Source organism: Carettochelys insculpta, chromosome 8, assembly GCF_033958435.1.
Source record: "Carettochelys insculpta isolate YL-2023 chromosome 8, ASM3395843v1, whole genome shotgun sequence".
Taxonomy (NCBI): Eukaryota; Metazoa; Chordata; order Testudines; family Carettochelyidae; genus Carettochelys; species Carettochelys insculpta.
This window is the reverse complement of record NC_134144.1, coordinates 3638679-3663264: the sequence shown is the minus strand read 5'-3', so window position 1 is coordinate 3663264 and position 24586 is coordinate 3638679. Positions and strand designations below refer to the sequence as shown.

The 24586-nt window shown below is 42.2% G+C and overlaps 1 protein-coding gene across 6 annotated transcripts in view; it reads right to left on the bottom strand.

Annotated features, from left to right (window-relative positions):
* Positions 1 to 24586, bottom strand: part of AGAP1 (ArfGAP with GTPase domain, ankyrin repeat and PH domain 1) — a 507914-nt gene that overhangs the window by 268519 nt on the left and 214809 nt on the right. For all 6 annotated transcript variants that reach the window (XM_075000598.1, XM_075000599.1, XM_075000597.1 and 3 more), the window contains one exon: positions 1317 to 1444. In XM_075000598.1, coding sequence (XP_074856699.1) covers positions 1317 to 1444 — 128 coding nt within the window. The remainder of the gene's footprint in view (positions 1 to 1316; positions 1445 to 24586) is intronic.

The following is a 24586-nucleotide window of genomic DNA, read 5'->3' as shown; positions in this document are numbered from 1 at the left end:
TCACTGAGACAGTGCACTATCTGACACTACTAAAGGCAGCAGGAAAGAAAGTGACAAGGCTGCATAGATACCTGACTGCAGGGGGGTGAAGAGAGAACGAGACAGAGGTACAGCTGTGAGGCCGTAACAAACCTCAAAACATGAGCCCAATGACAGCGGTCACCTTGTACATTAGGTAGCTCGATAAGAGTGGAAATCCAATAAAGCAGATACCTTTTGAGAAGTATTTATTCTCCATGTTTTAAAATGGTTAGAAAAAAGGAAAAAAACAAACCCAAAAACAAAATAACAAAGGTACAGAAACACTACAGTAAGACTGTAGAAGCATGATGCATGTTATATTATTCTTAAATATCTCTAACGGTAATTAATTTTCTCTTGCCTTTAATATTTGGATTCACATTAAATTAAGGAAACAAACTTGCCTAATCCTAATGTTCCTAAATATTTTAACAGAATAGAAACTTCTATTCAAAATGAAAAAAGACCAAACAAGATATTATAATAAACATTGAGAGACAATGTTGCACTATGTTCACACTTAAACTATTCTAAGATCTTTTACAACATCACACACAGTCAATGCAAGAAAGCTTATCAAGTGCTCTTTTCAGGAAATTCAATTTAGATTCTGAGGAAGATTCATAGCATACAAACTATGGGACTCTTGAGCTTAACTGTTATGCAGGTATCAACATTGTACATATTAAAACACTGATTGCAAATTAGTAATGTATTCAGCATAGAAGGTAGCAGTTTAATTTTTTACTTAGTATTTGCTAGCTGTCAAACAATTTGAATAATTCAGCAAACATACACAGTAATGACACTAAAGGTGTATGATCTCAATTGAGCATAGGGGAGAGGGATAATAAAATTTAATAGTGGTGCCAAATTTGAAACTCAAGTGTATTAACCATTGAGATGTACCAACTACCGTTCAGCATATGATTAAACCACAGTGAGGACTAAAGCACTTTAAGCTAATTAAAAAAGTAAAACAGCAAATCTTGTGACTATAACAATCCCTCCACTTATATCAGCAGGCTGCAGAACATAACCAGCATGACCAAGGATTGTTTTAAAACCAGTTCCCAACAAAAATGTTTTGCCACAGCAGTTACTTAAAGCAAAATCGAGCCAATTATGAACACACTGTTTTATACTGGAGATCACAGTAAGCTTTTTACAAAAATCTAACTGCTGACAAAGCAACAACAACAACAACAACAACAACAACAAAAAGAAGTCGTAGGCTTTAAATGCACTCTAATGTTCCATCATTTTCTTCCCAAAGCAAAGATTCCTTACCGTACCTGGCTGATATGAACAGCAGAAACTTGTGCAGAACACACGGAGGAGTGACTTGGAGAGTTTGGTAAAGATTTGCAGGGACCTATTGAAAGCTGCTGTTTCTTTCTTGTTGCTACAATCTTCTGGGCAACTAGAACAAGAGATAAGCATGTAAATCATTAAGCCAAAGTGTAGACTGAAAGGAGTCACAATTCACAGGGCACAGAACTCAGACAAGTACACAGGCAGGAACCAATTCTACACCACTGATCTTCAAGGTTGGGGTCCTAAAATCGAAGCTGTTACTTCCAAAAGTCTGAGCTGGCAGATACTGTTTTGTTCTCCTGTGGCGTGCTTGCCACTTCATTTCATTGCATTCATTTCAGTCAATGGATATATTTGAAAGTCAGCTTCATTAAGAAAACTAGAATTTCTTGCCCATTACTGTCAATGGGAATTGCTTCAATGGTTCTTATAACAAAAGAAATAATTGTGCATGCTCGCTGCACTGAGTATGGCTTTGGCTTGTCTACACAGACAAAGGTAAGGCATAAATTTAAAGTGCAGGAGCTGTTCTTGAATAACTCCATGAATGTAAACTCTTACTCTGAAACAAGGCTGCTCTACTCCACTCTGCTAAACACAAACTAGGCAATATTACTTCGTAATGACACAGGAATCCCTCCGTGTGGAAGGAAACCAGTGATGGGCTCATCCATATGCTTTATGAAAATATGCGGATTAATATGAATCTGACATAACTGGAATATGCTTCATGCAAAGTACCTCATGTAAGGTATCATTAGACAAGTTATAATTTACTGAATGTGTTTTTCCAATTTGTATGAATGTACCATCTTTGTAGCTTAAAGTAGGAATATGGAGTATAAACCTGTGCTATAAAACAGCCATGCCGCGTGATGGCCGTTAAAGGTACTTTAGGGCATGAATGACCCATTAGCAAAGAGACAAGTTTAGCCTTACTTCAGACAAGTGGGTCAGCCCCTGAAGTACGGAGACGGGTTTTGCAGGGACATGTAGGCATGACACCTGATACTGGAATATATCTTAAGACGTGTACTTTTCCATGAGTACCTGGGAGAGGGTCAAAGTGAAACAATGGATTCCCATCTTATGCAAATCCTATGATGGGGGTCCAGGGATTGGCTTTACAGTTCTGACAAATGTTGTCTCCAACTGGGAGATCAGTGGTGTTCTGGAGACAGTTGTTAGGAGGTGAGAGAGTGGTGGTTAGGTTCTGGTGTCTGGAGTCAACAACTGAATATTGGGACTAGGATGACTGACACCTGTGAATTGGTGACTGGTGTTAGCCAGCCAGCCAGCCAGCGAATGCCGTTGTCATGGCAACCATCATGGGCAGTAAGAAGGAACTGAGATTGTGCAGACCCAATGGTGCCAAAGGATGCCAGAACCAGCCACACAAACATTACTGGGGAAAATTCTCTGGCAGCATTGCATACACACATACACAGTCCTCAGAAGACTAGTGCTTCAAATTATGTTACCTTTCAAGCAAGGCTACTGATAAAAGGTATCTAAATTACTTATGGACTGAGGGTAGTTTATGTGTAATTAAAACGGCAAACAATATAACACATTCTTATTTTTAGTATCCTATTTCTTCAGTTTGGAACATTAATATGTCTTGAAGAATGACAAACTCATTCTGAAGATTCAGCAGAAATTTTCAGCAACACAAACAAAATTGTTTGAATGGAGTTAAGTGATCATTAGAATTTCATTGACTATAAATCCTTTCTGTAGCAATTTTACAGTTGAGTATTAGAAGAGTTTGGTTAGCCACACCCACCACATAACTTTGTGGACATACAGCATTTGTGGGTTTACTTCCAGGATACATTTGAGTATTTTTGAAAGCTAGGGCTTTGGGAATACTACTTTTAAACTTTGGATACTTTAAAATTTTGAAACTTTTATGCAAATTCTCTAATTTTTGAGTCACTAGCTGAAAATAGAATGATGGTAACGCTCCAGATTTATAGAATAAGCTCTAAAACAATAACTAGTCAAAGACCCGGTTTTTGAAAACGAGCTTTGTATTTTTCAGCCCTTTGCACTTCAGGAAGCCTACATGGCCTACTAGGTGCCTCATGCAGCTAGCTATACAAGCTACAAAAGGGTGTGCTATTGAACAGAGTGAGGCTCCACAGGGCAGAAAGCCAGGACCTGGGAAACAATGTGCTAGAAAATGTTGCAGGACAAAGTACCAGGGATCCTGGGGAGTGGTAACAATGTTTGGAGAACCCATGGGATGTTCTACAAAGATTTGGCATTTCTGAAAGCAAACAAACAATCTTTAACCATAACTTAGAGTTATTTCCAGGTATGTGGAATGAGAGATTGTTTATTTATTTTATAAAAGTAAGACTAACAGTTACAGAAAGGTAAAAAAGTATTCAAGCAACACACAGGTGTAAAAATAGCACATAACCCACATGGCAGCACTTGCTGTTGATCAGAGTTACACAAAACACCAGTTTTGTACTCTCTTGAAATAAACTGCAAATGAAAATGCAGTACATCCTAAGAGACATGTTGACGCCTTTTTCTCCTCTGTGGTTTGATGTATAGTCTACCCTCAAGGTTTGCAGATTTGCGGAAAGGTAAAATATACTGTCTGGAATAGTGGGATTTCTAGCTCACACACTGAGGTCAGAAACAGTAGATTAGATTTTCCTCCCTCCTTGTGAAATTATGGGTTGGGGAAAGGTATTATTGAACCATATCTGAAGAAGAGGATGAGATTTGTTGGTATCTCTTAACCACAGAAAGCATTATTCTGAATGGGGAAGCAGTTGGACTATTTTTGCTTTGATTTCTCATGCAAATAAAGTATGTGGAAAATAGTGGATTGCCTGTGGGCCATATGTATTTGCTGGTTCACTGTTTGAGGGGGTTCTGTTTGTTTTTTAATGGCCATAACAAGGTAATGAGTATTGAAATACTGAACGATGCATGTGGCAGTGTGGATGAATAAAACAAAATTAGTGCTCTACAGGTTAAGGTAAGGCAGGAATACAAGGACAAACAAATTTATTTTGTTTAATATACAGTGCAATGTTATCTACACATTTATTTTAAAAAGACTGCATTTTATATAAAAGTTTAATTTGTTTATTTCCATATGGTGGGTCTTCTGTTTTTAATCATAACAGCCCTTGTCATACTTAGTTACCACTATAACTAAGTTTTTTTGTCTGTTAGTACAAAAGTAAATACCACACGATGTTCACATATTTGGAAAGATGATCAGGCCAAGAACTAAATTAATTTCTTTGAAGAAAAACAGGAAACTTGTTTTGTGATTCTTTGTCCTACAATTAGCAGCAATTCTGGAAGAAAACTTGCAAAGGCGTCTGCAGCCCAGTAGCTCTCTCCACACCAGCACCTACCTATACCGATATTACTACAACCATTGTTGCTGCTGATATAAGAAATTAGAAGACTGATTTAATTAAATTCAACAGTATTCAATCTCCGTTTTGTTCAAATGGTATAAAAAGGTATATGTAAATGAGCAGATGATTTTTCTGAGTACACTATAAGGTAGACAGGGATATTGTTAAGTTGCACACGCATACCACTTCATTTCACATGAATGTAATTTTAATAAGGAACTGGTCTACAGCTTATGTTTTTCATGTAAATGAATGAGGCATAACCATGATTTAGTGAGAATACATTGTAAAAAAAATTGCTCATATAAATGAAGAAGCAGCTTCATTAGTTACAACCCACCTGCAATAGGCCTCTTATCATCCTGAAAGGATAATCAATTAATTTATCTCCTTCTACCATATTGATCATAATCTTCGTCAGCTAATCATGTTTAAATTACAGAGGAATATGGCAATACTCTGTCATTTCAGAACTATTGGTTTATTGATCTGGTGTCATGGAAGCCATATATTAGAATATTTTAAAAATCATTATGTGAATGTAGAGAGCAAAGTTAAGATCAGATCTTCACTATACATGTTAAAGGTCAATATTAAGACTAATATGGAATTAAAAATCACACAGCTAAATAAAGGCCACCTTCCTTGCATAAAAGTTCCTTTTTCTCTCTCACAGTAGACATACTCCTAATTAGGGAAAATATATGCTTCTTTCCTTAAGCTGGCATGATGGGTTACTAATTACAGCATAAACATAGGTACCACCTTTTAAAATGTTGCCCCTGTGCTCTTTCCGCTTCACCATTGAAGGAAACTACAAAACTGTCAACAGTAGGTTGCTGATTATTTCAACTATCACAGGGAACAGTTTCACTCTCTTCTTACAAACTGCTATTTGAACCAGTAACCACTTGATCTCAATCACATTATCAAGTACATCTGTCCTCTTTTTCCTTAAGGGCTGACATGGCCGTAAATATTTTCCACAATAGGTAAAATATTCTCACCCAAGAGTAACAGCCACACTAGGTAGTAGAGCAGCAGAGATAAACAATTATTGCAAGAGCTATTTTTTCCCCCTTACCACATCTACACTAGCAAGTCCTTCTGAAAAATCAAGTCCTCATCTCAAAGAGCACGTGGAGCATTACACACAAAATTCACTCTTTCAATCAGAAATCAAAAGGAGGCGGCTCTTCTTCTGGAAGCCATCTTCCATTCTCAGATCAGGAACAGCACCGTTTCCCAAAAAGGTTCTTTTGGAAAACATCGTGTGTAGATGCTCTGAGGGCCCTTCTCTCAAAAGGACAGTCCTCATGGTGCCTGATCTTTTGATCTCTAGTCCGTTCTTTCATAAGAGCGGGGGCTATGTAGATGCTCTCTTTCAAAGGAGCAGAACATTCTTTCGAGCTGCTTTTTTATGCATAGACATGATCTTCCAGAAGATTACTGTAGTGTAGACACGGCCCCTATGTTTACCTACTGACACAGAACACGCTGTCTCTCACACACACTTCAAAACATCAGCCAGACCTAGAAGTCAGTCTTTTTCTTAGAAGCTTGCAATTTTTGAGGCATCAGCCTAAACAAGGACACAAAAAGTGCCAGGAGTCAGAAGAAACTTTTCTGGACTTTCAAAGAGAAATATTTCCTCCAAGTTCTGTCTGAACATTTCCTACATTTCCTCTGACAGGAGCAGCATGGGTGCTTTTCCTTTATCTGATTACAACACTCACTTGGGGTCACAATCCTCTGCTAGGATTTATGCTTTCCCCTGTCTTTCCCCACAGCCGCTCTGAGGAAAATGCTTGCAAAAAAGAAGGCTGTGTTTCAAACCAGCTAAGTGAATAAAAGCAAGACAGAAGAGGAGACAGGCTTCTTTCAGTGTACAATGTACATTTGGGATTGAAACAGTCCACCCTACCTTTTGAAACTTGTATCCTAGAAAAAGTGGGGGTGGCAGTATCCCTGTCCACCAGCATCCTGGTCTATATCCATGGATGTGGATATCTGAGGGACTGTGTTTGTGAATCCCATATCGATACAAACTTCACATCCACACAGGACTAACCACAAAACCTTGCCTTCACACCATAATGCATGGCAGCATCTGAAGAGTGAAAATCCAAGCAAAGACTATACAATGAAAATAAATGTTTTAGGAACACTCAGATTGGTAGGTCACCACAAAAAGCAAAGTATCTGCATAGTGCCTGTAGAGTATAATCAAACAAGCATATACTAAAAAGAATGTCCAGTTGCCTAAAGTACTTCATTGTTCAATTGAACTAAAGCAGTGCTCTTGAGGAAACCCTATCATAACAATTTTCTATGTATATCTACAAATTTAGAAACAGTGTACTTTCAAACACCGAATTTCTTAGTTTTATCCTTTGTTAGAGGGAGGAAATGATCAGCTCATAATGGAGACCCCTCTTCCAGCCAGACAACCTTACTGTTCCCTCCCACATTCCAGCAACAAGTCCGGTATCTCCCAAGGTTACCAATTTCTTCCTGGAACAACTCACCTCCATTCAAAATTATACAACCTGAACTCATCTCAGAGAGCAAACACTGTCTACAGGCTTCTTTCATTACACTTATGTAGCTGTCACTCTTTAATTAGATCAAATATTCAGTATTCAATTAGCATTTTGGATGGTCTGGACTACCTGCCCTGGTATACTGTGGTGCTAGAAACCTCTTAGAAGGATGTAAGGAATCACCATGACCCTCCAAAATTTGAGACACATCAAACAAATGACAGTTAATCTGCAGGCTAATAGCTGAACTGCCAACTCCTTCAAAAGCTACTGTGCAGGAAGAGAATTGAATCCAAGTCTTCTCTATCAGAAGAATTGAAAAGGTAATTAAAATTTAAATTGACAGGAACTTAAAAATGCCAGAGATCAGCTGAACTCTTCCTCTTGCCATCTTTAGTTGAGGGGCAGTGGGTTAAAGGTTAGGAAGTGAAAAACTAAAGTTAGCTGGGTACAAGGCAACTAGGGGAGTTAAAAACAGTTAATCTGTTAAACACTAGCATTTAAATTGGGGGCTGCTACCCAACCCTGCTGCAGCCACAACTGTGGGGTTCTGCCATAGCCATGAGGTCCTGCCTCCTGGCCTGCTGCTTCCTCTGCATCTGGGGTCATTCTGGCAAGGCGTGGCTGGTTACCACTGGAGTACGCCAGCAAGGGCCAGGTAAATGGTAAGGCTCATGCTTACTGGTTAACACCTCTAGTGGGAAAGGTGAAATCTGTTTAGGTTATAATTTAAATACAACAGTATCTTAACTGAACAGTATCTCAGTACTCTACGCTGGTGCACTCCACAGATGTTCTATTTTTTTTTATTAGATTTTCTTCATGACTGAGTAAAGTGACCATATGAGTACCAAATTCACAGTACAGTTCATCAATTTCATGGTCAGACAATTTTAAAAAACTGTAAAATTTCATGATTTCAGCTATTTGAATCTGAAAGTTCAAAGTGGTGTAACTGTAGGGATCCTAACCCAAAGTAAGAATTGTGGGGGGTTCACAAAGTTACACAAATTCACACACAGGTATATGTAACTAATCACTTGGGTTAAACCATTGGGCTAAAAGGCGAAAGCCCAGTTCACAAAACTAAATCAATCAGGATATGTCTCTAAACATGAAAAATTCACCGAAAAAGTGCATCTAAATATCAATGACTGAAAATAGGGGGTTAAGAGTACTGAATGGCCTTAAACACGTCACTATCATGACATCAACATACATTTTTTGCTTTAGTCATACCTAGGAAGGCTTTAGTTATATCTAGAACTTATGATTTGTGCAAGGGACCTATCTTATTTTCTGTCTCTAAGGTAAAACCAAGCTCTCTTTGCCGGAAAGCTCAATTATAAAATGGAGTCAAGTATCAGAGGGGTACCCGTGTTAGTCTGTATCTGCAAAAACAACAAGGCGGCCTGTGGCATTTATAGACAAATAGATTTTTTGGAGCGTAAGCTTTTGTGGGTAAAGACCCACTTTGTCAGATGCATGTAGTCAGCCCATGAAAGCTTATGTTCCAAAAATAGTTAGTCTATAGGGGGGCCACAGGACTTCTCATTTTTTAAACTGGAGTCTCTCTCTCATTTGCAACACAAGACTAATCAAAACAAAAAAGACTAAATCCAAACACTAATCCTGAATTCTTAATTAATATGAATTGTGTATACGATAAACACACAAGGGGAAGATGCTCAATGGTTAGAACATTGGACTTGTAAACCCAGGGTTGTGAGTTCAATCCTTGTGGGGACCTTTCAAGGGTCTGGGGCAAGTGAAAGGAGTCAAGGAGACTGGGCTTGATGATCTCTCAAGGTCCCTTCCAGTTCTATGACATAAATCTATCACCATGTTTCAAAATGTGTTTATTTTGTACTAGAAGGAAAACACAGTTAATGGTATATTTCCAGGTTCTGCTCCACCAACAAATTTAATCTTGCTACATGTGAATTTGAAGAAGAGCTCTGCTGATGGATTTTTGCCAACATTGAAAACCAAAGCTGATAATATTGGCATACTCTTTATAAATTTCCAAAGTAGGCCAGACATTGAGAGGTTAATTAGATAGTTTAAAGACAATTACATTCTCACTGCTTAGGTACCAGACTGTATCAACTTCAGTTATATGAACCTAAAAATCTAACTGCAAATTTAAAATAGATTGTTTTACTTAAAAAACAAAAAATAGCCATAGAACTATAGTATAAAATGAATACCCCACACAGTTAAATATTTAACAGCATTCAAAAGAGATGATTCATATGAACCCCTTCTAAAAGAAGATGTTACTTTGATAAATGGGCACACAACAGATTTACTTCTAAGGTCTTGCTAAATTAAGGCACACAAAGATTTTAGTCTGTAATAAGTGACCGCATTTTTACAAAAAAAGTCCTCATTCAAATGCCTCTTTTTTTCCATGCTTGACCTAAGTTACAAATTTAACCTTCCTACCCCTCAGAACTTTCATGTTAACAGTACTGTTTTGTTAGCGAAATAATTCCTTTGGTAAGCAGCCCCTGTTAACTAGAGATTCCTGTAAGATAGTAGTATTTTGCCTTTTAAAATTTTTTGAACAGTTGAACCAGAATATCTACCCTACAGAAAAAAAATGTAGGAGTCTGAAATTTGGACAAAGGAAAAAAAAGACACTTTGCAACATGAAAATTGTTTTAAATACAAGACAGCATGTTTGTCATGCTTATTTAAGCAAACTTTTCTTTTTCCACTCCCACCCTCATAAATATGCAACACAGAAGAGTTAATCATCATTGATGCAAAAGTTACACCAGTTTTAAAAACAAAAACAGTCCTGCTTCCCTCTCAAGGGTGAAGACATACGAAAGGAAGGCCGGCTGACTAACGGTGGTCTGAATTCACATTAGGGAGGAACACCGGGTCAGCTATTCTCCCCGAAACGAATGACTATGCCTCCATAATGAACCAAGTCCTCATTGTGCTCAATATTTGAGCTAATTGCCATTAGAAACCCTGTTGCTAGAGTAACTGGATAGAGGGAGCAGTCTTTTGTTGGTTCAAAAGGCTGTTCTTGTGTCAGCTTCTTCTGCAGTATTAAACTTCTTTGGCAGAAGCAGCTATGACTCTAAAATCTCATTAGTACAGCTTCATTCAAATAGAGGAAGTCAGGTTCCTGAGGGAAACATTCTTGCAAAAAGACCAAAACACAAGGTAAGCGAGAGATCTAACTCTCGCTCTAAAAACTGGGAACACAAGGATATTTTTTCTAAACTACAGAACAGACCAGCAAAGTGAAGTCTTGCCTAATCTGGGCGATCAAAACTTACTCTGTACCCATAATTTTGTTAAACAGTAAAGGTACATTCTCAGCTAGGCTTACAAATGTCAGCATGGTCCCTCCCCTCCATTTAAACTATTACGGTTATCTTTGCCAAAATGCACCAATTAGATTCATCATTCCTAGTTTTATTTTTCTAAAGAAAAACTAAGCACAATGGCATATAAGTACTGGTAAATCTCTGTGAGGTGTCTAGCACCATTCCTTTTTTTATGATATAAATTTAATTTGCTATGAGATTGAAAACCAGTGAGGATGTTCTCCATTAATTCCAGTACTGCTAAGAATTGACTCCTTTTAATTATATCTCTGAGTTAGCAATCAAGGTAAATTACATTTTAGTCTGGTGGCCAGAGGAAGTTTTGGGAATACCCCATTTTAGTGTCCAAGCAATATGGTGGGTTCTTTTCCTTCTAGGGAAGGGGAGGGGAGAAGAGGGCTGGGAGATGGAGTCCTAATTTTAAGATGCTAAATCAGCAAAGGACAATCTAAGGCTCATGGATTGGACTGCATAAGTAGTCCAACTTCATCTCAATTGGCCACTACAGCAGTCTCCAGGTATATAGTTTTGTTAACTGCACCTGCATACCCACAATTTGAGGGCAAGGGAGGTTCTGACTGAACCACAGCAGTGCTTTTATTGGATGCAGGGTGGCACATGACTATTGCAGTCTGTTTCGTGCAATCAGCATGCATCTCACTTCATGGGCCTGTGCTTTACATGTGCGTCACATTAGGGATACCGGTAAGAAAAAAAAGACAGATGAAAATCTGCAGAATCTGGCAACCCTGTGCATGAGCACAGGTAAACAAAATGTCTCACAGGCCTTACATAGAGCCCTACTGGGCCACACTGGGCCCTTTGGGTGAAGGTTTCCCACAACTCTCCTAAATTCAAAGCAACTGCCCGATGACAGCTTATCATTGTTGTGCATTCTGGAATATGAGCACTTATTGCCACCCCATTCCTGATTCACCTACACCACCATTATGTTTCCACAGTTCTTTTAGTAGTTGTGACACTAGGAGCTCCTCAAGGTGAGCTGGCAAAGGAACCTCCCCCGCACCACATATTGTTACTCACATCAGCCCTGACTCTCATTACCCTAAGATACTGTTGTCATAATATACATCTCAAAAGGAGTCACGTAAAACAATAAATCATTTCCTATGTTATCAGTGGTTCTTCAAGATGTGATGGAGACATACATCCCACTTAAGGGTGTGTGTGTGTGTGCGCGCGACCAGCACACTGGGGCAGAGACTTTTGCCTAGCGGTACCCATAGAGGGAGTGTGCTCAAGCCTCAGGGCTGTGATTCCTCCCTAGCTATATGAGGCAGCACCACTGTCACCTCCGCTCTGGTTATGATTGAGCACTGCCCCCTCAGGTGCTTTGTACTTGGTCTCTGACCAATGGGAGCTTCCCTTGGGGGAAAAAAAAAAGTATTTCCCCTAGGATCCACCGTGAACACACAATGAGGTTTTTGTAAGTTATAACATACACTTCTACAGTATGTATTCAGACAAATACATTTATACATTAACATCTGATTTTATTTCTCTACAGAAGAAAGCAAAGTAAGACAAATAAAGCATGAAATGACCTCACCACAGTTTGCACATATTTCAGTTTGTCAAAACAGAAGTCCAAATATTTCAGTTTGTCAAAACAGAAGTAGTTATTTCATTTTCAACTTAGTGTTTCTGTAATCTCAGTTTGATTTCTCTTACCACGGAGTTCTGCAAATAACAAGCAGTCTTGCACCATCTTAAAGACTAAAAAATTTATTAGGTAAGGTAAGACCCACTTCCTCACATTTGGTTCTTTTAACTGCTGAAGCCATTGTTGTTGCCCCAATGGGGAAAAACTGGTTTTTGGATACAGGAAAGGAGAAAAAAGTGAAGTCGAAGATAGCATACAAGCTCACTATAAGGAAAAATGGCACAATACAGCAATAAGTAGCCTTACATTTTAAACCAATTCTTGCAGTATCTTCTATACCTAAACAACATACCTAAGCTTAAGAAAAGAAAAAAGTGTGGAAGAAGGAATGTAGCCATGATTACAGTAACACCAGCAAAATGATACTTTAGCAGAGATGAAGTAATGATACACCTACATGCATTATTCCACCACAGACTCATTTCTCCATTCCGCCAACGAACCCTGTTGATGACAATTTGCTTACTAGACTCTCCTGAACAGCCATTATGCAAAACAATATATTGCTATAACTAGAGATGTAGGTTTGGTTTGTATCTTTATTGCAACTGTATTTTGTTTAATATCCCATGTTTACAATAAATAAATGTTCAATAAAAATAAATTTATTCTGCAATTACACATTATGAGCACAGCAGTAATAACTACAAGAATAGGCAGTAAAACTAAAATGTTTGTGAAAAGGGAAACGTTAACGTAAGCATCCACTTTTAAAATCATTCAGCACGCTCTCTTAACTGCAAGTCAATTTCGAGGCCTAACAACTTTGATAAGCACTTTTAAAGGAGAGCCTGCACTTATTTAAATATGTATAGTATACAGACGAATTAGGTAAAACTTAAATAAACGTAAAATTAACTGAATGTGCAAATCATATATCATGATCCTCTTCAAATCAGGTGTTTGATCCAAAAAAGAACCAACATATAACCATTCCTCCAAAGAGCAAGTTAAACATTCTCTCTCTCTCTCTCTCTCTCACACACACACACACACAGTCAATTTCAGGAGGTCTGGAAAACCAATGAAGTTATGTGATCAAGGCTGTTCTTGACATTTTCAACCAGTACAAACCCCCAATTCCAAGAAAAAAATTTATTCTCAAGGGCATTTTAGTCAGGTTTTATATTGCATTTTTGCAGTGACCTGACATTTCAGGGCAGAAGAGGATGTTTTCCTTTACTTGCTGCGAAGAGTTAAGTCGCATGGGTAAGTATCCAAGACATTGAAGTATACTGGAAAGGAGTCAGTCAAATCTATTACCAGCTGAGAGAACCACGTCTTTTTCGGAGCCACACAATCAAGTAGCACCCTCAGTTCACAACAAAACTGCAAAAAGAAATCTCAGTGTCCTTTCCCCTTCTCAACTTATTGATTTCAAAGTGCTAAGCCAGGCTGCCTTGACAGTCAAACTAGCAAACACCTTGTGTGTATAATATATATTTGTATAAAATGGGGCAGATTACATACCATTTAATATATAGATCAGTCAGCGTTATTTTACCATATACAAACTTGGTACATTTTTCTAATGTGTCAAAAGAAAACTCCACTTGAATCCAGTCGTTACAGGCTTTTTTTTTTTTTCTTTTTTATTTACAGGCAGTATTGTTAATCAATGTAGCTGGGTCTAACACGGTGCGGCTTTCCCAGCAGGTCCATGCTAATGAGCAGCCTCGAAATTGCAAATGTCTGTTCATTAGCATGGTCCCACAGCTCAATTGCAAAGCCACATGAGAACTTGGTCTCGGAAGAGGGGGGTGCCTGCAGTAAAGAGGCCGTGTGGATGTGCCCCTGCCAGCAAAAACCACTCTGTTGCCAGGCCCTTACGCTGCACCTTGTGGACCCAGCCTGTGGGTATGTCTACACTACAAAGTTATTTTGAAATAATGGCTGCTATTTCAAAATAACTTTGCAAGTGTCTACACAAACTGATATTTCAAAATGATTTAACAAGAGTGGCCGGCTCACTTCAAAATTGGTAAACCTAATTCCATGAGGAACAGTGCCTATTTTGAAATAGGTATATTTAAAATAGGTACTTTGAAATGAGGGCTATTTCAAAATAAACTATTCCAGAATACCTTTATTTTGAAATAAAGCTGCTGTGTAGGCATAGTATTTCGGATTAGAGCCCTTGGAAACAGTGCTTCCAGGAGCTTTAATTTGAAAGAGGCTCTATTGTGTGTGGACACACTATTTCAGAATAAGTTTTGCTTATTTTGGGGCTTCCATGTACTGTACGCATGTTATTCCAGAAGAGCTTGTTTTGGAATAACAACTCTGGAATCAGCTATTCTGGAATATCTTCATAGCATAGACATACCTTGCATATTTACCATCGAACCTGCACTAAAATCCTCACTTTTGAGCAGAGGGCAGGCATCGCACAAAGCACAGGAAGACTTTAGGTGTATACTAAATAGTCTCTCCCCCTTGCCCTTTTTTCAATACAAATCTGCAAGAAAGTGAAGAGAGGCTTACATGCTATATAATTGATAATTTTACTTTGCAGCTGATTTACATTGGTAAATGTAAAATGTGCCTCTTCTCTGGCCTAAACTGCATGTCAAAGAGAGGACAATCGTCATAAATTTGTCTAATGGTTTAGTCACCTAAAGCATCCTACAGTTCTGACTATCAACAGGAGTTGATAGGGGAACCCTCTCTGGCTGACTCCTGTACAGCTTCCCAAGAAGAGTAAGATAACTGTGCAGAAGAGCATCTCTTCTCCATGCGATGCAGACATTTCTCTAAGTTGACCTAAGTTATGTCTACTCCAGTTATATCATTCACATAACTTAAGTAGCATAACTTGAATTGATTTACCATGGTAGTGTAGATAAGGCCTTAGTGCCTGGTTTCCTGAGTCTAAAAGTGGCTAATGGTCAAAAGCCAATCTATTAACTACTACAATATGAGCCGCAGTATCTGGTGTTACACAATATGCACCTCAGACTAGATAATCAGGGCCAAAATTAATTGGTCATCAAAAGATAAGAAGCTCTGTGTGTTGCAAGATATATACTGGGAAAAATGTCTGGAAATAGGTGGCACAAATAAGAATAGTAACATTTAATCACTGACATCTTGGACTGTGACAACCTAACCAGATGGTCCCACAGAGAAATGACAATATAACATGACCTTTTGTAAATAAAACACAATTTCGTGAGAAGTCCATCTTTGCAAATATATAGTATCTACAGCACTGAGTGCACAGTTTCTACAGCAACTCAAAGAGAGCATCATACAGAAAGAAAACCCCACATAAGATCATGCACAACTCACACATAACTGAAACCCTTTATCTTCATGGCAACATTTTTCATTCTTCTGCTATGCGTCTGACAATGATCTCACTTACCACTCAGCTTATAACTGCCCATTCCCACTCAAGAGCTGTGCTCTCTGCAGTTCCCTTCAATATATATATAAACTGACCCTCTAACCTACTCTTTCTACCACCTATTCACATAATTCCTTTCTGTGAGCTGTAAGTGCCATCAAACCACTGTCAGCAATGACCTGGTCCCTCCATCTAAGCGGTACACTCTTCATGCATCAGCACTGTCTAGAAGACTGTAGCGACTTGGGAGCCTACAACAAGAATTGTAGACTTCTGATTTTGGAGGACATGAACCCTCAATTTGTCTCTCTCTCTTTCTCTCTCTCTCTCTCTCACACACACACACACACAAATCTATGGAGAGACACATCTCATAGAACTGGAAGGGACCTTGGAAGGACATGGAATCCAGTCCCCTGCCCTCTTGGCAGCACCAAGCACCATCCTTTTTTTTAAAAAAAAATAATTTATTTGCCCCAGATCACTAAATGCCCCCATTCAAGGGTTGAACTTTCAACCCTGGGTTTAGCAGGCAAGTGCTCAAACCACTGAGCTATCCCTCCCCTGTCATCTGAAGTTCATACTTCATTATTTAAGTCACAGAAATGCTGAGTGGATTAGGTAATGCCTGCATAGTGTTTTTGTTTTAAATTATGACATCCACTGTTAACATTGAGGGGGAAAAAGAGAAGTTACTCACCGTAGTAACAATGGTTCTTTGAGATGTGTCCCCCTGGGTGCTACACGATAGGTGTCGGGCTCGCCCCGGCGCTGCAGGTCGGATTTTTTCAGCAGTTTCTGCCGGACCACGCATGCGCCGGTGCGCGCCACTCCCTTGCACGCTCCCAGCTGCGTGCGCGATCCGGTCCCCGCCAGTTCCTTCACCAACCGCCTCGGATGCTTCTGAAAAATACTAAACAGAGATCCGAAGCGGGAAGGATGGGCGGGTGGTGGAGCACACACGGGGACACATCTCGAAGAACCATCGTTACTACAGTGAGTAACTTCTCTTTCTTCCTCGAGTGTCCCCGTGGGTGCTCCACCATAGCTGACTACCCAGCAGTAGCCCAAGATAGGAGGTGGGTAATCGGTTTATGTGCAACTTGTCCCCGAGAGGACCGCTGTCGAGAGACAGGTATCCTCTTGGAATACCCTGTGAAGGGCATAATGCTTGGCGAAGGTGTCATAGGATGACCAGGTCGCCGCTCTGCAAATGTCTTTTAGCGCAATGCCCTTGAAAAGGCTGTTGATGCCGCCACCGCCCTAGTGGAGTGAGCCTTGGCGGGGCCAGTAAAGGAGTCTAAGTTCATAGCACATTTTTATGCAGGATACGATGTGCTTCGAGAGTCTCTGCGACGAGAGACCTTCTCCTTTTGATTTGGGAGCGAGAGAGACTAGGAGTCTACCCGTTTTCCGGAAGGACTTAGTCCTGTCTATATAGAAAGCCAGCGCCCTCCTCACGTCCAGGAGGTGTAGGCGTGCCTCTTTGTTGGAGTTATGAGGCTTTGGATAAGCGAGGGTAAAACTATAGGTTCGTTAATATGAAACTCTGAAGAAACTTTGGGAACAAAGGCTGGATGAAGCCGTAAGGTTACCACCTCCGTGGAAATTACTGTGCAGGGTGGCGTTGCCATAACTGCCGCAAGCTCGCTCACCCTGCGAGCTGACGTGATTGCAAGAAGGAAGGTCGTCTTTATCATAAGGAGATGGAGGGAAACCGTGGCTAAGGGTTCAAACAGTGGTCCTGTTAGTGCATTAAGCACCAGCTCCAAGCTCCACGAAGGTGGTAGCAGTTTCCGAGGGGGGTATAGGTTTACCAGCCCTTTGAGGAACCTGGTAACCATGGGATGGGCAAACACCGTGTGCCCTTCCTCTTCATATCTGAAAGCCGATATAGTGGCAAGGTGGACCTTCAACGAGGACAGGCAGAGTCCGCCTCTCTTGAGGTCCAGTAAATACTCTAGTATTACAGGTATAGGCGCAGCAAGGGGGGCTAATTACTTGGTAGAACACCATGCAGTGAATCGAGTCCATTTTTGCTTATAGGGCTTCCTGGTGGAAGTCCTCCTGCTACTTTCTAGGACTCGTTGCACTCCCTTCGTACACGTGCTCTCTAGGGAGCTGAGCCATGGATTAACCATGCTTGCAGTCACAGGCCTCGGGGGTGTGGATGCACTATGGACCCCTGGGCTTGCGTGAGCAGATCCGGTGCCACCGGGAGGGGCATCGGTGGACGGTCCGACATACGCAGGAGTAAGGGGAACCACTGCTGTCGATCCCACTTTGGGACTACTAGGATCATTGGGGCTCTCTCTCTCCTGGCTTTCTGCAAGACTTTGTGGATAAGCATTGTGGGAGTAAAGGAGTAGAGCAGGGGGCCCCTCCACAAGATCGCGAATGCGTCCCCCAGGGACCCCCGTCCCAGTCCTGCCCTGGAGCAGTATTGTGGGCACTTCTTGTTGTGTTGAGTGGCAAACAGGTCTATGTGGGGAAATCCCGATGCGTGAAAAATCGGTCATAGCAGATCGGAACGGATCTGCCACTCGTGTGTGAGTGCAAAGCGCCTGCTCAGCTGGTCTCCTTCGCATTGTGAGCGCCTGGTAAATACGAGGCTTTCAAGGTTATATTGTTGGTGATGCACCAGTTCCACAATCGGACTGTTTCCGCACATAAGGCACGGGACCGAGCTCCTCCTTGCCGATTTATATAAAACATGGTGGAGGTATTGTCTGTACTGATCCCGACTACTTGCCTTGTATATGGTCTCGAAAGTGTTTGCAGGCGTTGAACACTGCTCTGAGCTCCAGTATATTTATGTGCAATGACTGTTCCGTGGAGGACCACAGTCCTTGCGTCACCTTTTCGCCCATGTGTGCTCCCCACCCTATGTGGGAGGCGTCAGTAGTGAGAAAAACAGATATTTGTGGTTGGTGAAAGGGCACCCCTGTCAGCATGTTCTTGGGGTTCACCCACCATTGCAGGGATCTGCGCACCTCTGTCGTGGGCGACACCACCCTGTGGACGGTGTGTGCTGCCGGTTTGTAGATGCTCGCCAGCCAGTGCTGCATGCTGTGCATATGCAATCGGGCGTTCTGTACCACAAACGTTGCTACTGCCATGTGGCCCAGCAGCTGTAAGCACGTCACAACCGGCACCGTAGGGCTGAAGGCGATGACTTGCACGAGGGAACCAATGGCGCGAAAGCGGGCATCTGGCAGATAAACCCTTGCTGTGATGGAATTTATACGTGCCCCTATGAACTCTATGTCCTGTGCGGGGTCTATCTTTGATTTTGCCAGATTGATGACCAGGCCCAGCGAAGAGAACGTGTCTGCTGTGACGCGTATCATGCGAAGCACCTCCTCCTTCGAGGCCCCTTTCAGTAGGCAGTCGTCTTTTTTTTTTTTTTCCTCCAGATATGGGAATATAAACACCCCCTGTCTGTGCAGGTAGGTTGACACCACTGCCAAGGTCTTGGTGAAGACTCTGGGGGCCGAGGAGAGGCCGAACGGCAGAACCTTCTACTGAAAATGTTCTTTGCCTACCATAAACCGGAGAAAACGCCTGTGAGCCGGGTGAATAGTTATGTGGGAATACGCGTCTTGTAAGTCGAGGGCTGCGAACCAATCTTTCCACTGCCCCTATAAGCATAAGATGGTCTACCTCCTGCTTGAGTCTCACTTCGTGGGAGGCGTCCTTTAGGTGGGGTCTGGGTGGAGGTCGTGGCGGCGGGAGCGACTGAAAGGGAATCGTGTAACCCGTGGCTATGATCTCCAGTACCCATTTGTCTGTGGTGATCTTTTGCCACTGGTCGTAGAATGGTTGGAGGCGATGGTGGAAAAGTAGCTTCGGATGACATTGCGCGATGGTAGTGATAGTGCAGCCCTCGATCTGTGTGTCAAAACTTGTGGCCTTTGGCCCTGCCCCGAGGACGCACGGCTCTGTTGAGAACGTCACCTGGGAGTTCTGTACTGTTGGTGCTGTTGATGTCACCCTTGCTTGTAGCCCCTGTGGTACTGGGGACGCTGTGGCTGATACTGCAAACAGCTTCTGCGTGTCAAAGGGGAGATCAACGATCTTCGCCTGCAGATCCCTTGTGATACCTGATGTCTGGAGCCAGGACTCTCCCTGCGCATGACCAATGCCATAGCTGTTGAGCGTGCTGCCGTATCCGCTACGTCTAGGGCGATCTGAACTCCTGTCCTCGAGGCTGCGTAGCCTTCCTGCACGATGGCCTTGAGCACCGGCTTCATGTCCTCTGGAAGCGAGTCCATGAGGGAAGTCAGCCTGGAGTAGTTGTCGAAATTATGGTTCACTAGATGCGCTGCTTAACTCCCCATTCTCAACAGGTGGGTAGAGGAGGAGTAGACCTTTCTGCCGAACAACTCTAGTTTCTTGGCATCTTGTCCGTTCCCCCTGTCTTGTACTGAGAAGTTTTCGACCTCTGTTGAGACGATTCCACCACCAGAGAATTTGGTTGCAGGTGGCTGAACACGAACTCCATGCCCTTCATCGGGACGAAGTACTTCTTATCCGCTCTCTTGTTTATAGGCGGAGGGGACGCAGGGGTCTGCCATATTGTGGTGGCGGACTCCATGATTGCTTCATCAGCGGAATAGCTATTTTGGAAGAGGCCGGAGGTCTCAGGTTTTTAAGGAGCTTATGGTGTTTCTCCTGCACCTCTGCTGTTCGGATGCCTTGCGTGAAGGCCACCCTTTTGAACAGCTCTTGGAACTCTCCGAGATCGTCCAGAGGATGGACGTCCCCTGGGGCCGTGGCCTCGTCAGGGGAAGATAGTGAGGAACCACTAGGGTAAGCCTTTCTGGACCCCTCTGGGTCCTGTTGACGGTGATACATCCTCTCGCGAGATACTTGCGAGGGAAAATCTCGGGGTTCCAGAATCAACTCCCCCTGAGATATCTGCGTTTCCGTCCCCGTCCGCAATTGCCCTCGGGGATATTGAACTGTCTGGGGGGGATCTGTCCCTGGGAGTATGCCTATGGTGTCTATGCCCCGCGTGATAGGGGCGACCATGGCAACACGGGCACTGTTCCGGAGATGGAGACCTGGACCACTCTGGAGGCGCATACCCCCTGCGTCTGGGGGAGCGAGATTGTCTGGGTAATTGAGATAATGGAGACTGATTTGTGGCAGTACTCCAGGGGTTCAAAGCCCAGGAAGGGCGATGGTGGTCCGAGCCATGGTGATGCTGGCTGTAGGAACGGGGATGGGGGCTCAGGGTATACTGGAGGTGACCCCTGCCGCCTCGTTGGAGTCCGCAGCATAAGTGGAGGACTTAGAGCGAGTAGCCCTGCAGCCCTGTCTGGAGAAGGGCTGCGGTGCCGGGTTTTCTGTGCTGCCTTTCCCCTCCCCTGTGGGGCTGGCTCCGCCCCTTTACGTGTCAGGGATCTTGGCCCCGCTGTCTGCGCCACGCTCTGCTGTGGTGCCACATCGGTGGTCTCCCCCGGTGCCTGCAGGCTGCATGCCTGCAAGCTCTGCACCGCCGGTTCCCCGGGGGTCGGTGCCGCCGGTTCCGGCGCTTGCCTGGCCGCCGCCCTGCCCTCAGTGCGCGGCAGCTGTTTGATTATCGGAGGCTCAGCCTCTGCCACATGCGTCTCCGCGCCGCCGCTGCTCAGCTGTGACTGCGGCTGGGGACTATGCACTCCACCCATCCCGCTCGCTGTGGCTGCCGGCAGGGATCGGGTTGGTGGAAGCTTCCTCCGTTTTTGCGCTGATGGGGTTAGGGAAGCAGCTTTCCTTTTATGGGCCCCTGCGGGTCCCTCCTGCTGAGGCCGCTCCGGTGCGTCTGGCTGGAGGGCCTTGTCAAAGAGCAGCATTTTCAGCCGCATCTCTCTGTCCTTCCTTGCTCTGGCTGTGAGCTTTGTGCAGAAGGAGCACTTCTGTGCCCATCGGAGGCCAGCATCGCTTTGCAGCATGACTCACACTTTTTGAATCCTGAAGAGGACATTGTGGTGAGTCTTTGAGTTGTTAATAGGGTACTTAGCACCTTCTCTGTGCCTGTTCCCCTCTCGGACTCAGCCTGCCGCGGCAGGAGGCCTAATGGCCTTATGTCCCCGGGCCTCCACTGCTCTGCTCGCTACTAAGGCTGTAAAACTTTACTTTTTACTCTCTTTTTTTATCTTTTTTTTTTTTTTTGAAAATAATAACAAGCTAACAAGCTAAAGACTGAAAAAGAAGCTTTAAACACTTTAAAAACATTAAATACGCTAACTCTGGCTGTAGCCTGAGCAGATTCCGTCTGCAGCCGATGGCGGTTAAAGAGGAACTGGTGGGGACCGGATCGCGCACAGGAGCGGCGGGCGCCGGCGCATGCACGGTCCAGCAGAAACTGCTGAAAAAATCTGACCTGCGGTGCCGGGGCGAGCCCGACACCTATCGTGGAGCACCCATGGGGACACTCGAGGAAGAACAAAAAGTTTTTCAAAGACAGAGCTGTTCTTTTACACACACAAATCAGATATTAGAAATGGCAATATACAAAAACCCGTAGGAGAGAACTTCAATCTCCCAGACCACACAGTATCAGACTTAAAAGTAGCTATCCTACAGCAAAGAAATTTCAGGACCAGACTCCAAAGAGAAATTTCTCAGCTACAATTCATCTGCAAATTCAACGCCCTCAGCTCAGGCTTAAACAAAGACTGCGAATGGCTGGCTAAATACAGAAGCAGCTTCCCCTCCCTTGGTGTTCACACCTCCAGATCAGCTGCTGGTAGTAAGCCTCACCCTTGCTGACTGAGCTAACCTTGTTATCCCCACCCTTGCTCTGGCTTATTTATACCTGGCCCTGCAGACTTCCAAGACCAGGATCTGATGAAGTGAGTCTGTGCTCACGAAAGCTCATGCTCAAAACTTTTCTGTTAGTCTATAAGGTGCCACAGGACCCTTCATTGCTGTTACAGATCCAGACTAACATGGCTACCCCTCCGATACTATGTACATTTGATGTTTTAATGCATTAATTTTAAAATTTCTCCAATTAAAAAACTTAAAAAGTGGTTCAAACTTTTCAGATTAATATACTGGGATCTGATCATTTGGTCTTCTGTGACTAAGACTCTGGATTATGAACTCCTCCTGCCATACTTAATTGTGAACAAAAGCAAGTTTTATTGTACTGTTCACATCATAAACCCAAGGAAAGGATTTCTAATTTTCCAAAAATAATAGAAGTTACTCAAACCTTCAGTTTCTGGCCTGTTTTCAGGAAAGCTGTTGCATTTTCTGTAAAAAGGGACTATTTTTTAACTCTTTCGTTCCTTTCTTCTAACCTTCCTGATAAAATTATTTATTTTTCATGCATTATTTTACCTTTCCTGGTGCAGATCAAGAACTGCTAGAAATGCGTGGTGCTTCTTTTTCCATACTTTGGTTGGTTTGTTGTTTTCAGGTGCTGTTGTGTTTTTTCCTGGCCTAAGTTTACGTGCAGGGGTAGGAAAGCTGGCCTAGCATTTATACATGAATTCTTCACAGTGCATTCAGTGAATGTGTAAAGGATGTTTGAGCAATAACCTTGGGGACTAAAAGTCCTCTGTTTAAGTACAAACAAGGCAAGGAAGCTTCACCATGGCATCAACTTGAGGTTCCTTCACCCTGTTCCAACAGCCACATCTAAAACAGAGAGGAGCTCATCTACTTGCTTTTCATACTACTAGTTGTGTTAGTTTGTGTTTATGAATGTCTCTGATCTACTTACAAAGTTGAGACCAGCTATTTATTATATATATTGTTGACATCAATCTTTCACATGCTAACAACTTTAAATCACTAGTAATCCACATTTCTAGTAAGTTAGAAATGAAAATTCCTTATCTATTCTATTAATAAAATATCACATGCAAACCAGATCATCCTTCCTCCAATTTACACACACAACTCATGATGTTCTTAAATAATTTAAGTCAAAATCAATTGGGAAGCTTTGAAACGATGCTCCTTTAGCGCCTGCTATTGTATTTCTAATTCACAAAGAGCTTGCATTGCACGTAATAACTTTTACAAGACAGAGCACCAACTTTATTAATAGTTACACATTAGCAATATGTATTCTTGACAGCAACCAGGTGCCTTAGGATGTGTCCCTAAATTTTATCATTCTTAGGAAGAACAATTCTCTCTTGCTCCTAAATGTGTTATTTTATAGTGCTCATATACCAGACACTTCTGTTTGGGTAATTCATACTCGATTGAGGAATCCCTTTCAAACTAGGTGAATTCTGTATTGTAACACACTGTTTCAGCACCATCTTTACTACTAACGAGTTCTCCAGCCACATCTGTAATCAGCTGCAATTCTCCGTGGCTGGTTTTTCATGCACTTACAATTTAAAAAAAAAAAAAAAAGAAAAAAGAAAAAAGAAAAAAAAAGTGTTTTAGTCAGGCATTACATTTTCATTGATATGCCAGTCAAAATACAGATTTTAGTACCTTGCTGTAAAAGAGGTGACTATGGCAAATTCATACTTTACCAGGCATTGAAATCTGGTTACACATGGCTTTGTATTAAAAATACCTCAGCACCACCAAACTAAACCTGTCCCACTACAATACAATCAACACTTCATCACATTTTACCTTAAAGCTGACAAAAAACATCATCTCCCATGACAACAGGTGAATATTCCAATAAACTCCCTCTAAATTCGTCTTAATGACAAATGAGAAAAAGAATGAGCCCATGCTTTCTATTCAACTCATCAAGGCATCATGTGAGCAGAACAAGTTTGCCAAGACAGAAAGGTTTCTGACATTGTGCTTAAGGTGAAAATCTTTGCACTTGAATCCATTTGTAAAATGAGATGTTCAGCTACCATCTTCTATTACATGAGGGGAACAATGTGGAAAGCTGCCATCTTCTTCTTGAGTGAGACTGTTTCAGTTAAAAGAAGAAGACGAAAAAGAAAAAG